The 16,987-nt window shown below is 42.0% G+C and overlaps 1 protein-coding gene across 2 annotated transcripts in view; it reads right to left on the reverse strand.

Annotated features, from left to right (window-relative positions):
• Positions 1-197: 197 nt before the first annotated feature.
• Positions 198-16,987, reverse strand: part of kcnh1a (potassium voltage-gated channel, subfamily H (eag-related), member 1a) — a 39,682-nt gene continuing 22,892 nt past the window's right edge. For both annotated transcript variants that reach the window (XM_029450235.1, XM_029450234.1), the window contains 4 exons: positions 14,546-14,745; positions 10,242-10,494; positions 8,285-8,481; positions 198-5,621 (listed from right to left, as the gene is read on the reverse strand). In XM_029450235.1, coding sequence (XP_029306095.1) covers positions 4,752-5,621; positions 8,285-8,481; positions 10,242-10,494; positions 14,546-14,745 — 1,520 coding nt within the window. In that variant the 3' untranslated portion in view covers positions 198-4,751. The remainder of the gene's footprint in view (positions 5,622-8,284; positions 8,482-10,241; positions 10,495-14,545; positions 14,746-16,987) is intronic.

Raw genomic sequence — 16,987 nt, forward strand, 5'->3', positions numbered from 1 at the left:
GGGGGGGGTCAGCGAGGAATCCTCTTAAATGAGCACAAACCTGTGAGGTTTATCTGACGTAAGAAGATCAGCAGAAGGATACACCTGCTGAGTTACACTTTCTCAGTAAAGTGCCCTGATCAGTGGCAGGGGAGCTGAAACACAAAGACTGACAGACACATGGATGCCGTGCACTCCCCAAAGAGAACAGACAGAGGACAGTATGTAAAAAATATTTATTATGAATAGTACAATATGTCACAGTTCATAACAAAGAGTTCCTATTGTGCTTGAAATAGTTACATTTCTCATCACTTGATGTGTGTGAACATAGAGGCAGGTGCATATTACATTAACCATACACAACATTCTAACTTTTCTCTTTCTTAAGAATCTAAACATTGCAATATAATTTGTGCATATATATATGTGTGTGTGTGTGTGTGTGTGTGTGTGTGTGTGTGTGTGTGTCTAGGCAGCGTCTTAGAGCTGACCACAAAAATAGTTCTGTGTTCAACTTGTTTCAAAGGAGTAATTAGAGTTTTTCTCACTGCAGGCCTGGATAAGGAGTACGGGGCAATATTATGAAGGCACAGTGTTGCATGCTTCTCAGTAGCAATCAAAGGTAATGACTGTAATCATATTAGGGTTAATGTAATGAAGTGTTAGTGCAGTATTGTGACAGGTTTCTCATATTTATCCTCACGACTTGGACCTCTGTTTATAAATGTTACAGCACAGAACTATATATTGCTTTCAAGGATCATGTCTCTGAGTATTAGAGTGCAGCTACATCCCATTTTAGTAACGTATATTTATAGTATTCTTTTAAAAACATTCAGCGTTTTGAAACAGGTGTAGGTGGAAGTACCCTCCACATGCCTTATCTTCGTTGGGCTGCATTCAAACGGGTACAAAATCTGATTTATAGCTAAAAACAGATCTTTTTACTGATTTTATTATGAAAAATCAGTGATCTGGTTCTGTTCTTGTTCTTGTTGTTAAATGTAAAGAAACTAAAAGAGAATTGTGAATTTACAGTGCAAATACCATAACATGAGAGAATACTGTAACTCCAAAAACAAATGGTTTGTGTCTTCAAAATGAAAAGTTTGAAATATACTTTACAAATATTACCAGGTCTGTCATTCATCTGTGTCATCGGTGGAACAGCAGTTTATTTTGGCCAACAGGAAAATATTCCACCATTATTAACTTCAAAGAAAAGAATTCAAATCTGTTGACGAAAATAAATATTATTTTCACATAAATAATAAAAATGACAAACAGTCAGCACCTCATTGTTGTTAGTATTATTAAAAGTCAGAGCAGGCTAAAACGTGTTTCACTTATTTTACTTTATTTTAAAACAGTTGTGGTTAAACTGTTGTGTAACATTCAAAGATTTACACCTTTTTACCTCCACGTCACCCGACATGCATACTACTCCAGACTCACAGTCCAGCCGCTTGTATTCAGAAAAAGTCAAAAGCATCAACTCACTTTCTCTAAAGGAAAAACAATTTAAAACAAACGTACTGGCCTTAAAATGGTTTAGGAATAGTTTGACATTTCAGATGAGAAGATCGATGCTTCTCTTGTGTCTGCAGTATACGGATCTAGAGTCAGAAGTCTTCGCTTAGCTTAGCTTAGCTTAGCTTAGCTTAGCATAATGACTGGAAGTAGATGGTAACAGTTAGCCTGGCTCTTAACCGACACATAACTCCCAGTAAAACCACAACTTGTTGTCTTTACATTTCGGATTAAACAAGTGAGATAAAGTGCCACTGAATGAGCTTTAGATGTGCTGCTAGGTGCTTTTGAACTTTAAGCTAAGCTAGCTGCTTTCCGTCTGCTTCCAGTCTTTACGTTTACATAAGCTAGTCAACTCCTGCCTTAACAGTTAATGTAAAAAAAAAACTTTACCTTTAAATTGTTCCAAAAACTTTTAATGCGCTGCACAACCCACGTGTACTTGGCATGTAACGTAATGTTTCCAGGATTGATTGATGCCAAGTAGTTCAATCAGAGCTTCAAACTCCGTCCAGAATTAATATATACTGCGATACTAATACTTGTTCTTTTTAAAGTCTGTAGTGATGTGTGTGTGTGATGATTTGTAATTATTTTAAACAACACACACACACACAGAGCTTGATTGCAAATACAACAGTAAACATTTTACCTGCATAACATTATTGGATTTGTCCTGTGGTAATCTCCACCACGTCTTGTGAAATAATGTTCTATTAAACGTGAAAAGTTACCACTTAAATCAATAGATTATTACAAGGCTTTAACACAAAGCGATGACGTTGTAATCAATTTGAGTAGGAAAGAGGTTTCAGCGTAGTATAACAATGAATCACTGTGTGTCTGAACTCAGCGCCCTGTCAGTCTCACTAAGAGAAATAATAATGAATCACTTTTTACCACATTTCATTGCAGATTAAAGATGTCAAAACTTAGATGAAGTCTGACATTACATAAGTTTAAATCCTGTCTTTCACGCGTGTGACTTAATTCCTCACAGACGCTGTTGGCCTTCTTTTTTTTTGGTCTCCTTTTGATTTCTGAACTTGTGTGTGAGCCGCAGCGTTATGAATTCTCTGTGATAGAGAGGTCATAGCTCCTCTGAATCAAACCATCTCTCTACCATCAAAACTCTTTGTGAAAGCAGACCCATAAAGACAAACTCTGGCTCCAAACCAAATCATTTCTCCCTTCTGTGATGATATGCCCATTTATTTTTTAAGTAAGCTGAATTTTTGATGGAAATGGAGCCACCGAATGTGTTGGAGGGAAAAAGCAGCGTCTTTTCCCTCTGAGCCGTGCTGTCTCAGCGTGTCCTATGTCTTGATAAGAGAAAAGGCTTGCAGGGAACATTAATTATCTATATGAATAATAAATAATATAGAATGACGGGTTTTGTTTTTTGCCATGTATACGACTTTATAGACAGTAAAGCTCCCGACTATGACATACAGTATCATTTTATTCTGGATTGTTCTGGTCATATTTACTGAATATTAGACTTTCTTCCATTATTTATATTATCTATAGTTAGAGAGCTGATGTTTTAGCCCAAACATCTTATTGTAATTATTATTGCTTGAAACCAGAACTCACAGCTCTGCTTTACTTGATGTTGATTATTATGTTTCTGTAAGGACTTGTTCTTGGACTATTTTATTTATTTTGACTGGATTACTCGGCCTGGGTTTGGTGTATTTGAGTCCATTATAAAGTTTTTGAATAAAAGAAAAAAGAAAGAATACATAATAACATTTTGTATAATCAATATTACCCAATTACATTCAATTGTTTCTTTTTTAGAAGCTCTGTATATAATTTCCTCAGAATTCTTGCTTTACCTTATTCCTTTTATGAAATGATTCATAATTAAATAAATGTTGGTTGTCTACTATGTAAGAAGTAGCATCCGGATGTTGTCATTTAAGGAACGTTAAGTTGGAAGTACACATTGCCCTCAAATAAAGCAAAGTGAGTCCCGAGAGACATCGCCTGCCATGCAAACACTTAGCCTAAACATTTTCATCATCATATATCATATATATATATATCATATCATAGTGATAGTCAACTTGTATCTCGTGTTGTCATCGGATGATGTTCTTTTTCTCCAGTGAATTTGAAAACGGACACACATTAAAACATGCATGCTAAATGGTAAACAGGTACCTCAGTGACCATTAAAGGCAAAACTCATCAGTAAAACTGGTTCAATTGACTTTCTAGGTCTGTTTACATGAACAAACCTGCACTTTTAAGGATTAGTTATAAATACATTTCATTTTAGAAATATTGTGCAAAAGGGCATTCATAACTTTGTCCTTTACAATTTCAAAATAAGGTAAGGGGCACAGCCATTATCCGTATCATCTGCATCACCTAATTATGCATCACCAAAGCTAAAAAAATGCACGTCTCTCATACAATATATATGTATAATGTGTGTGTTTGTAGTGTTTATACATGAGAATAACAAATACAAGATATCAAGAAAGATAGATGACTTGCTCGCTGCTGCCTTTTCATCCATCCATGGTTTATGGGAATTATAAGCTCTGCTAAAAGATGTCTTTGAAAATCTGATTGCTTGGCGAGAGTTATCTGTTGTATTATTCATAATGATCCTGGCAGTTGATATAAGAAGAGTTCATCAATTGCTCGAGGAAATTACTCTGCGACTGTTTCGACATCTGGAAAGACCGTCCTTTCCCGCTGTCGTGGTGAAATAATGCGAACGACTCGCTGTGTGGCCTCGGGTAACCAAATATGCACCGTCTGCAATTTGAGGCACACGTCTATTTTATGTGACATGCAAAGAATCTCATACAAATGATTCAATAACAAACCAGTGGGTCATGCTGTTTCTACTCTCTTCCCAACAGAGATACAACTATGTTCTTCCATTGACACTCTCAAAATCGAGATAAAATCAACCCGCTCGAGCTATTTCTCCATTATAGTGCAATGGAAAACTAAATCAAACTTATGTACAGACATAGAGCTGTCAGAGTGTTCGGTTTTACCACAACGAGATCTGGGCTACGACCATGACTTCTCACCGTGAGGTTCCCTTGTTAACCGACGGGTACACCCCTATGATAAAGGCCGGTGCGTCTTAAAGACCACACTGTTGCCTACACATCTAAATGGTGTGCACAGTGCAGCCTATCCAAGTACTCTGCATAATACTGGATTCCAGCTGAGTTCACAGTCAACCTGATGAGTTAACGTACCTTCCTTCAAGAGAAGATGTCCTCTTTGTCCAGTTCTGGTGAAGCAGGTCTAGAAATGTCAAAAAGCGGCAGCGGAGAGCCAGCGTTTGATCTCCTCTCTTTGAGGAGTTGAAGTGCTTCTGTGAGTTGCGCCTCCAGGCTTGACATTCGACCGTTCAGGTTCTTGAGGTCGTCCTTCAGCTCCAGTTTGAGCTCCTGGAGCGAGGCCTGAAGCGTCTGCTCTGGGATGGTGTAGAAGGCGTGCTTGGTCTCCGGAGGCTGGACGGGACTGCGGTCCTGGGGCGTCAAGCGGAATTCGCCCACTTTGTCAAGGCGCAGGTCACTTTTGGTGATGCCGCTGTCACACGAGTCTGTCTTCTTTAGAGTCATCTGTGACTCGTGCGCCTTGGTCCGTTCAGGTAAAGTCTCCATGGATTCGGCTTTAGACACTTTGTTCCAGTTATCGGCTTTGGCCATGGACTCCTTGAAGCGACCCCAGCCTTTGACTCTGACTGGTTCAGCAGCCCGGCCTCCCACCAGAGAACTGGGAGCTGGCACCTGCAGCTTCGCCTGGTCTGCAGGAGCACAGTTGGGGGTTGTTGAAGATGAAGGCGTTGAAGATGAGGGTGTTGCTGGGCTCTCTGTCACTGTGACGATGCTGGTAGTCGTGATAGGTGCTTTAGCTATCGGGATGTCCACGTACACGGGACCTTTCTCAATATCGTGGTCATCTGGTTCTCGTTTGTCGGTGTCCAGGCGCGCTTCCTTCTGCTGTCGAAAGCGCTGGAAGAGTTTTCGTACCGGGTGATCTGGAGGCAAGTTCAGAGGGGCTTCATTTTTACGTCTCTGTCGCTCCTCTTCCTCTCGTTTCACATCACTGATCTTTCGGAAGACGATCTACAAGAGAATTTAAAGTTCTTATGACTGTGGTGGTTATTATGATGAAGCACATAAGCAAATGCTATTGCAATGCCTTTCCTCCAAGTCAATTTAGTCTTTGAAGAAAATAAATAAGAGTATAAAACCAGAGCAAAATCAGTTTGATGAACAGGTGCATCTTTCTTACTGAACATAGCGATTGTGTGAGGAAGACTGTCAATGTTTCAAAATGTGTAAATGTCACCTTTAGAGGCTATTCCCACGACGCAGAGGGAAAGTTCATATCATGCCTCTGGCTTCAGTGGATGAACACACACTGTTAGACTGTTAGCTTAACACACAGCTGCTAACAGACAACTGTGTTGGAAGCATTTGCATCTCTAGTTTGAGCTTTGTTGTTGGATTGATGTTTGTCAGCAACATGATGGCTAAATATATATATATATATATATATATATATATATATATATACACATATATTCACTCTACTTGTCATCACAACTTAAATCGCTCCAATGTCGAACATATCATGTGCCAGATTTTCCAAGTCGAGAACGTAACCTCCACTTGAAGGTAGCGCTTGGCTCCTTATTTAATTCATCTCTGGATTTCCCTGCTGTATACATTCAGAAAGTATGGGAACCTGGTTAATAGTGAGTTTAATGCAGCAGATGAGATTGCCTCTTCATATGCAGGCAATGCAATCTTACTTGCACTCTCTTGGGCAGCATAGCCTCACTGTGAATGAGGTAATGAATGGTAGCCACACTTGAGTTGTTGATCACAGCTGTTCATTTCTGAATGAAGGACGTGAGAGTGGCTTTGATATAGTGGCTGTTTAATGGAGATGGGCTTTTGTATGAAGTGTAGTATGTGTTAGCTGTCTATGAGCTCATGCCAAGTTAGATATTTATTGTTTCTGGTAGACGCCACATTTTGGTCTTTCTTGCATTTCTTTCTTTCTTGATAAGCTCGATTATCATTATTTAACTGGCAGACACAAGAGTGGTTATCAATCTTCTTTCTTTCCATCTTACTCACAGCATAACTCAAACTAAGAGTATTTTCCAAAATGTTAATCTATTCCATTAACATGAGAAGCGGCTGCAACTGTAGCTGAGAGAGTGAGAGTGAGAGACAGACAGACAGACCGACAGAGACAGAGAGAGAGACACAGACAGACAGAGACAGAGACAGAGAGAGAGAGAGAGAGAGAGAGTGAGAGAGTGAGAGAGAGTGAGTGAGTGTGAGAGAGAGAGAGTGAGTGAGAGTGAGTGTGAGAGAGAGAGAGAGAGAGTGAGAGTGAGAGAGAGTGAGTGAGAGTGAGTGTGAGAGAGAGAGAGAGAGTGAGTGAGAGTGAGTGTGAGAGACAGACAGACAGACCGACAGAGACAGAGAGAGACAGAGAGAGAGAGAGAGAGAGAGAGAGAGAGAGAGAGAGAGACAGAGAGAGAGAGTGAGTGAGTGTGAGAGAGAGAGTGAGTAGAGTGTGAGAGAGAGAGAGTGAGTGAGTGTGAGAGAGAGAGAGAGAGGAGAGAGAGAGAGAGTGAGTGAGAGTGAGAGTGAGTGAGAGTGAGGGAGTGAGTGAGTGTGAGAGTGAGGAGAGTGAGTGAGTGTGAGAGAGCGAGAGAGTGAGTGAGTGTGAGAGTGGAGAGTGAGGAGTGAGAGTGAGAGTGAGTGAGTGAGAGAGAGTGAGTGAGTGAGTGAGTGTGAGAGAGACAGAGAGAGAGTGAGTGTGAGAGACAGACAGACAGACCGACAGAGACAGAGAGAGAGGGAAAGAGAACAGAGAGAGAGGAAGAGAGAGAGAATAGAGAGAGAGAGAGAGAGCAGGAGAGAGAGAGACGAGAGAGAGACAGAGAAGAGAGAGAAAAAGAGGGGAAGAGAGAGAGACTGACAGGACAGAGAAGAGGCAGAAAAGAGACAGAGAGAGAGAGAGAGAGAGAGAGAGAGAGAGAAGAGAGACATAGAAGAGGAACAGAGAGAGAGGCAGATAGAGAGAAGACATGACAGACATAGAGAGAGAGCGAGAGAGAGACAGAGAGAGAGAGACAAAAAGAGAAGAGACAAAGAGGATAAGACAGAGAGAGACAAGAAGAGAGAAAGAGAGAGAGACGAGAAGGAGACAAGAGAGAGACAGAAGAGAGAGAGAGAGAGAGAGAGAGAGCGAGAGACAAAGAAGAGAGACAGAGATGAGAGAGAGAGCAGAGACAGAGAGAGTGAGAGAGAGACAAGACGAGAAGAGACAGAGAGAGAGAGAGACAGAGACAGAGAGAGAGGGAAGAGAGCGAGAGACAAGAGAGAGAGAGACAGAGATAGAGAGAGAGAGACAGAGAAGAGAGAGACGAGAGGAGAGAGAGAGAGAGACAGAGAGAGGAGAGAGAGAGAAGCAAAGGGCATCACAGCAATTATGACTCATGTCACCAAATAAAAACTGAAAGCTCTTATTATAAATAATGTTCTGATCAGAGGACGAGTAACAGGTTTCCTTGTCAGATTCTAACTGTCAAGAAAAATGGTAATGGACATTTCTAAATATTTTCAGAATTGAAATATTTGTTTCTTCTAACAAGCTCTTCGCACACAGCTGTTGAGGAAAGGGAACGAAAGTCTTCAGAAATTAAAAGTACTGAGTGAATCGTAATTAGTTTTGTCTTTGTGCCATTTGCAAAGTCTCTCACCCTCTTCCGCAGGTTGTAAGTGAGCAGCAGGTTTCTCGAGAAGTGGTTGGAAAACGCCGTGTAGAACTCCAGCACCTTCTGCAGGGCGTCGCGTTTAATGACGTGGAGGTCGCAGTAGGTCAGCGCTCGGACGTTGGCGCAGGCTTGAGCGAGAGTCACTTCTTTCCAGAAAACATCCCCGAATACATCTCCCTTACCTGCGGAGAGAGGAAGCCGTTTAAATTACCTGGTCATTCTTCCAAAACGTAGAGAAATAAAGTACTTTTTGATTCAGTACCACATTTCACTCCTCTGTCTCTCTCTCTCTTCTCTCTTTCCTCTCTCTCTTTCTCTCTCTCTCTCTCTCTCTCTCTGTGTCTCTTCTCTCTCTCTCTGTCTCCTCTGTCTGTCTCTCTCTGTTCTGTCCGTCTCTCCTCTCCTCTCTCTCTCTCTGTCCTGTACTGTCCGTCTCTACTCTCTCTCTGTCCTGTCTGTCCGTCTCTTCTCTCTCTCTCTCTCTCTGTCCTGTATGTCCCGTCCTCCTCTCTCTCTCTCTCCTCTCTCTCCTCTCTCCTCTCATCTCTGTGTGTCTCTCTCTTCTGTCTCTCTCTCTCTGTGTGTCTCTCTCCTCTCTGTCCTCTCTCTCTCTCGCTCCTCCTCTCCTCTCTCTCTCTCTGTCCTTCTGCTCCTCTCTCTCCCCCCCTCTCTCTCCCTCTCTCTCTCTCTCTCTCTCTCTCTCTCTCTCTCTCTCTCTCTCTCTTTTAAACTATTAGATAATTTGTGCAGCACATTTGAAAATGACCAAAGCAGTGAGTCACTAGTTACCTTTTAAAAAGGCTCAATGTGATTATAATAAAGACTATAAATATAAAATGTAATCAACAGCTTCTCACACTGTGTGACTGCAGAACATATTTACACATCATTTTACATCTTCTTCGAACCACAGGATGAAAAGGCTGATTACAATGCAATAATCACACTTTCACTTATATCCAGATGAGTTCAATAATAAATAACATGTTTGTTTGTCCTGTTTGTGTACATTACATGTTGTTTCGGTTCCACGGTGCCATTAGGCTAATGAGAATCTGATTCATCGTATTAACTTGTGCATTATTTCAGGCCTGACAGTATATTGATTGTTGCAAAGAGGAACTGATAGCAGGTTATTGAGGGAAAAGGGCCAAGATAGTGTCGCTGCCACAGCATGCCATCTATTATTCACTAAATCAATTATTTGGCAAATTAAAACGATGAAGTTCTAACAAAGGAAGCACTCTGCAGGGACTTAACCAGGCCAGCAAGGAGAATGATTATTTCTTCTGTGTCTTGATAAATAAAGATATCGATATAGATTTGTTAGACCACTTCAAGGTGCGATGGAAGAAGAATTGGTCGGCTTCTTTGCTCATCAATATGCATTAGGCGTGGGTCGCTACAGTTTACTTTATAGAGTTGGACAGGGTCTAAATTATACTCTAATCAGGTCGGGTAGGGTTTTACTGCCATTAGCCTCGGGTTCTATGTGTCCATATCTATAATCCAGAATATAAAAAATGTTCTGTATCTGTGAGTTCATGACTCAGCAACGACAAGTTTTCACTGCAGTCAGAAACGGTGTGTAAAGTGAAATGTGTTTTACTATGATGCATGTTAGAACACTGCCGGAGGCCAGTTTGACTGAAATGTTATTTCCACTGCTAGTTTTTTGTTGTTGATGTGTCTCTTAGATAACAAATTCAGACAGCAGCATATCTGCATCTTAAATCTATTTATTTATTCTGAAGACATCCGTCACTCTATATTCTGAAGAACTTGAGCAGATCTGGGGCAGGTCTGTCAACAGTTGGGGGAATGGCCGCCTCTTTCATTAAATAAACATAAGCGCTGAATTGCATTTTTAATTATGTCATAAACGCTCTGTGTAACTTGGTGAAAACACATGCATCAGGAAATGTGCACAATGTAAACTCACCTAAAATGGCCACCACCTCGTCATCCTGAATGACCTCCAGTGATCCTGACACCACGAAACAGAGGCTGTCCACACTTTCACCAGCGTGGTAGATCAGGTCACCAGGGGCGCAGTGGATGGTCTGGAACTCCATGGCCAGCGCTCTGAGACACCCGTCGCTGGCCAGCCGGAAAGCCGGGTGCTCTTTAAAAACCTTCCGGTTGAGATGAACACAAATATCTGCTCTCATGTCCTTCGGACAAATCTGCAACACCTGGAGAGAAGAGCAGAGAGAAGAGCAGAGAGAAGAGCAGAGAGAAAAGCAGAGAGAAGAGCAGGGAGAAGAGCAGAGAGAAGAGCAGAGAGAAGATCAGAGAGAAGAGCAGAGAGAAGAGCAGAGAGAAGAGCAGAGAGAAAGCAGAGAGAAGAGCCGAGAGCAGAGCAGAGAGAGACAGGAGAACAGCAGAGAGAAGAGCAGAGAGAAGACGAGAGAAGAGCGAGAGAGAAGAGAGAGAAGCAGGAGAGCAGGAGAGAGAGAGAGAAGCAGAGAGAAGAGCAGAGAGGAAGATCAGAAGGAGAAGAGCAGAGAGAGAGAGAAGAGAGAGACAGGAACGAAGAGAAGAGCAGAGAGAGAGAAGAGCAGAAGGAGAAGACAGAGGAGAAGAGCAGAGAGAGAGAGAGAAGGAGAGGGAGAGAAGAGAGAAGAGAGAGAAGATCAGAGATCAGAGAGAAGATCAGAGAGAAAGAAGAGCAGGGGAGAGGAGAGAGAAAGAAGAAGGAGGAGAGCCGAGAGAGAGCAGAAGGAGCAAGAGAGAAAGGCAGAGAGAAGAGCAGGGAGAAGAGCAGAAGAAGAGCAGAGAGAAGATCATGAGAGAAGAGGCAGAGAGAAGAGCCGAGGAAGATGCAGAGAGAAGAGCAGAGAGAAGAGCAGAGAGAAGAGCAGGCGAGAAGAGCAGAGAGAAGAGCAGAGAGAAGAGCCAGGAGAATGAAGAGCCAGAGAGAAGGAGCCAGAGAGAAGATCAGAGAGAAGAGCAGGAAGAGAAGAGCAGAGACCAGATGAGAAGATACAGGAGGAGAAGATCAGCAGAGAGAGGCAGAGGAGAAGAAGCAGGAGAGAGAAGAGACAGCAGAGAGAAGAGCAGAGAGAAGATCAGAGAGAAGAGCAGAGAGAAGATCAGAGGAGAAGAGCAGAGAGAAGAGCAGAGAGAAGATAGAAGAGCAGAGAGAAGAGCAGAGAGAAGAGCAGAGAGAAGAGCAGAGAGAAGAGCGGGAGAAGAGCAGAGAGAAGAGCAGAGAGAAGAGCAGAGAGAAGAGCAGAGAGAAGAAGCAGAGAGAAGAGCAGAAGAAGCAGAGAGAAGAGCAGAGAGAAGAGCAGAGGAGAACAGCAGAGAGAAGAGCAGAGAGAAGATCAGAGAGAAGCAGCAGAGAGAAGATCAGAGAGAAGATCAGAGAGAAGAGCAGAGAGAAGATCAGAGAGAAGATCAGAGAGAAGATCAGAGAGAAGAGCAGGAGAGAGAAGATCAGAGAGAAGATAGCAGAGAGAAGAGCAGAGGAGAAGATCAGAGAGAAGAGCAGAGAGAAGAGCAGGGAGAAGAGCAGAGAGAAGAGCAGAGAGAAGAGCAGGAGAAGAGCAGAGAGAAGAGCAGAGAGAAGAGCAGAGAGAAGAGCAGAGAGAAGATCAGAGAGAAGATCAGAGAGAAGAGCAGAGAGAAGAGCAGGGGAAGAGCAAGAGCAGAGAGAAGAGCAGAGAGAAGAGCAGAGAGAAGAGCAGAGAGAAGAGCAGAGAGAAGATCAGAGAGAAGAGCAGAGAGAAGAGCAGAGAGAAGAGCAGAGAGAAGATCAGAGAGAAGATCAGAGAGCAGATCAGAGAGAAGAGCAGAGAGAAGAGCAGAGAGAAGAGCAGGGAGAAGAGCAGAGAGAAGAGCAGAGAGAAGAGCAGGGAGAGAAGAGCAGAGAGAAGAGCAGAGAGAAGAGCAGAGAGAAGATCAGAGAGAAGAGCAGAGAGAAGAGCAGAGAGAAGAGCAGAGAGAAGAGCAGAGAGAAGATCAGAGAGAAGAGCAGAGAGAAGATCAGAGAGAAGATCAGAGAGAAGAGCAGAGAGAAGAGCAGAGAGAAGAGCAGAGAGAGGAGCTGCATGATGATTTTCATCAGATAATAATGAGTTGTACTTTAGAGCTGGTGGACGTTGACACATTAGATACAACAGCAATTATTTATTTATTTATCTACTATGACGGATAATAGAACAACAGCAACTGACTTAGACGTTCACAGGGGAAGGATTGAAACATGAAAGGGAGACTTACTGAGAGCACGAAACAAGACGACAGACAGACAGACAGAGAGATACAGACAGACAGACAGACATAGACAGACAGACAGAGAGATACAGACAGACAGACAGACAGGCAGACAGACAGACAGACAGATAGAGATACAGACAGACAGACAGATAGAGATACAGACAGACAGACAGAAATAGAGATACAGACAGACAGACAGAGAGACAGACAGACAGAAATAGAGATACAGACAGACAGACAGAGACAGACAGAGAGATAGATAGAGACAGACAGACAGACAGACAGATATAGATACAGACAGACAGATAGAGAGAGATACAGACAGACAGACAGATAGAGAGACAGACAGACAGACAGACAGATAGAGAGAGATACAGACAGACAGACAGACAGATAGAGAGACAGACAGATAGAGAGAGATACAGACAGACAGACAGATAGAGAGACAGACAGACAGACAGACAGATAGAGATACAGACAGACACACAGACAGATAGAGATACAGACAGACACACACAGACAGACACAGACAGACACACAGACAGTCAGATAGACAGTCAGACAGACAGACAGTCAGACAGACACACACAGACAGACACAGACAGACAGACAGACACACATAGAGACAAACATAGAGACAGACAGACAGACTCCTTTTTAGAGTCATAAAGAAGTATATATAAATATATATATAGAAGTATATATAGTAAATATAAATGAAATCTTAATGATGTTCCTGTCTGTGATATTTGTCTGTGGAAACTTATTTCCAGGACATACGAGGAACTTGTATTTGTGTAGCTCATTAAACAAATGTACTCTAAAGTCTCCAATTAATTCCTGCAGTATCTGCCAGAAGTTAATGTTTGGTTTTATAATTAACTGTCACTGAACGACTTAGGTGTGTTTTTAAACTACAGACAACAGATTTGAAGATTCTTTCTTTTTAAGTAGCTTTGGGAAAAACTTCACACGGAGTCGACTCATCTATTGGTTGGGACTGAATATGTGTCCAGTATGAATTATGTTGTATTGTTTTACATGGAGGTCCCATGCCCAGCCTCCTCTCTGCTGAGTGTCACCGAGTGGCAGCATGTTGTTCAAGTACACCTAATCAACAGGATGCCAGGCCGTCGCAGGGCTCTGCCTTTAAAACAAATCTCTTTGAAGATGAATGTCAAGCAGAGAGGGATTATATGCCATTTTTAGACCCTTTAGTGTGGCCTGAATCCAGACAAATAAATAATACATGGATGCTGTGCAAGCTTAAGATATAAACACAATAAGCATCAGTTTCATTTTGACTACAGATTTCATAGTGACAAAATCCCAGCCTTGTTATGAGATATGTTTCTAATTTGAGGTGAAATAATACAACTTTTTCCATGATTGGATTTTGGACAGGTGGATTTAAATGGGACGCCGTGTTATGAATGCTTTCTGGCTTCGAATCAATCAGAGCGGACCGGTTCAATCTATCTGCTGCCAGCTTTAAATGCTTAATTTCCACACACCCAAATCATTTCAGCATCATCTGTATGCAGTAGCATGGCTGCTGGTAACTGTGCCATAAATGCCATACCACTGTCTGCTTTTCATAATTGGCTGCAAAATCTTTGCCACAAAGTAAATTAACAATGTATTATGTTGTTCAGGGAGAATCCATGTGAATTCAATAATATACAATATATAAATCAATTTATATTTGATTTAAATTACACAAATGATGCCACATTCTTAACAATCTCCAAATTAAAGTGGTTATCACACTTTCCATAATAGTAAAGAATAAATAAACATGAGACCAAACAAAAAAAGGGTCTTCTGTAAGGGTCCTACATTTTGAAATATATGCTTTCTTGTTAGATGATTAGATTAATACCACTCTGCTGGTTAGCTTAGCTTAGCATAAATCCGACAAAAAAGTTGAAAACATACGTTGTGGTTGTCCAAGAGTAGGCACAACATGTTTCTGTCAACAACTAATGGGAGAGCCATGAAAGATGTCACAGTCAGACGTACCTTTTCAGTGTCTATACCCCGAGACATGGACCAGGTGGAGGCAATGTAGTCCATAACTCTTTCACTCAAGCCCTTGGGCACCTGGTAGAGCTTAAGGAAGTCTCGGACGCTGTTGATCATCTCATGGTAACGATTCGTGTTGGCGTACATCTGCTGGAAGATTGTTGTCACATTACCAAAGATGGTGGCGTAAAGAAGGGCTGAGGAAATACAGAGAAGAAAAGTCTAATTCTGATTTTGATACGACATATAGATATCCACCATTTATAGATCTGATAGACACGGGTCTGCTCATGATATGCATTTTAGGGATTTAGTGTTTGGCTCAACACCACAATGCTTGTTTAAGTATTTGTTCCTCAACTCCTGTGGGTTTTTAAATATTTATTCAGAGGCTTATAAACCCAGGGTCACATAATGCTGCAGGTCAATCCAAAGATTAAACATGAACAGGGTTTACGAGGACAAAAAGATCTCCAATTCATGGTTTCAAATCTCCAATACCTGGTTTACAAGGACAAAAGTGTCCAAAACGTAGTTATCAATATATATATATGCTTTACAAAGACATTTAAATCTCCATTGTTCTCCAAATCTGGCTTCATAAGGACATAACTTTTTAATATAATACCTTAATATGTAATACATAACATGATGTACCAGCCTTAAGACTTAATATTGTTTTATGTGGTGAGTACTTTAATCAATCACTCATCACTGCCTTCAAACATGATCCACAAAACTCGCCAAAAGGGAAAATCTATAACTACGGCTTCATATGCAGTGTGTGTGTGTGTGTGTGTGTGTGTGTGTGTGTGTGTGTGTGTGTGTGTGTGTGTGTGTGTGTGGAAGCATCCATCCCCATGCAGTTACATAGTACTATATAAGGACACTTTTTCATAACTTGTCTTGTGATAGAAGAATTAAAGTAAGAGTACAGCAGTGCATCTGAGATGATTGAACTGGTGCAACAGCTGGCGTGTGTGTGGATCAAAGCGATCAGATGTCTGCACTGTGTGTGTGTAGCGTTCTCTTGGCAATGGAGCCCTAATTAGCCCCGCAAGAAGGGACGGAGAGGAAACATGCCAGCCACACATTTCAATTATCCTCAGATGATGACAGTAACCTGTGCACGCATTTGTGTGTGTGTGTGTGTTTGTTTATTTCACAGCGCGCAATCAAAGTGTGTGAAAAACTGCACAGGGAATAATACTAATTAAAAAGCGCTCAAAACTCCTCAAGGACGAGGGTTACCCACAAGTTTCATCCTTTCATCCCCATCGCTCACTCGTGCAGCCATGCGATCAAGCCTCGCAGTGTAGAAGGATCAACACAAAGAATGTGCTCGTTTGTAACACATCTGCAGGCTTCAACATTTAGCAGGTTAACAGATCAAGACAGCTTTTTAAATAAAGGTCTAAGATGATCTCTTGAAGTTGCCAAAGTTTTGGGATGACTGCTACGTGGAGCTTGAGCACAGACGCTCACTTCTCCGAATGTTTTAACAAAGGAGTCGTTCTCTGTGGTGCTTTATCTCGTCTCCAACATCGCTCTTTTTCTCGCTGACGTACACAACTTCCTCGCAGCCTTGCTCGGCATCCAACAGCTGGCTTGTTTGAGGGTAGTTAAAAGACAGTTGTCAGAATTTCAACCCCCAGGCCAACAGTTGCTATAGAAACAGGACATATGTATAGTGTCCCCCCCCCCCAATCCCCCATCACACTGTGATCTTCTACTGCCAGCACCAATCCAGTGCTGGTGGTAAAAATAGAACAGTATCAGAGCATCCATATTTCATAGAGAACAGCCATAGACTACAGTAGATTGCATCTACAACTGAATTCTCCTGAAGCAGTCTGTGTAAAAAATATATATATTTAGATTTGTATCTCACAATGAAAGATTTAGACGGAGACAAGTCTGCAGATGAGTTTTGCCAGTTCCTCCGAGAGTGTATTCATAAACCTGAGCCGCCAAAAGGTAGAGAGAGGGGGGGGGTGGGGGTGTGGGGGGGGGGAGCAATTATCCTCTCGACTCAGGGTTGAGATTGTGGCTGAAAAAAAGTACAACAGAGGTGAGGAGTGATTGCATCGGGATCGGAGGGAGCGCTGTGCAAAATTGATCCACCGGTCAGCTTCAAGGCATTGTTCGCCGCCGTCACACATAAATGCAGCGCGCTGTTCACTGTATGAGCCACACAAGCAGACGATACCTTGTAAATTATTAATATTGAGATGTGGAAATAAAGGGCTAGCTGTGAGAATCTGCCTGCTTCCTGTTTTGTTAGTGGGGACAGGTTTCTTAACTGAATTATAATCATCTCTACAGCAAAACTGGCTGATGAGTGTTGTAAACCACAATAGGTGACTTAATAGTTGACATTGTTCATAATATAAATTACATTTTTACTCCTTTTTCAGATGTGTTTGTATTTGATGGCTG

This window comes from Cottoperca gobio, chromosome 15, assembly GCF_900634415.1.
Source record: "Cottoperca gobio chromosome 15, fCotGob3.1, whole genome shotgun sequence".
NCBI lineage: Eukaryota > Metazoa > Chordata > Actinopteri > Perciformes > Bovichtidae > Cottoperca > Cottoperca gobio.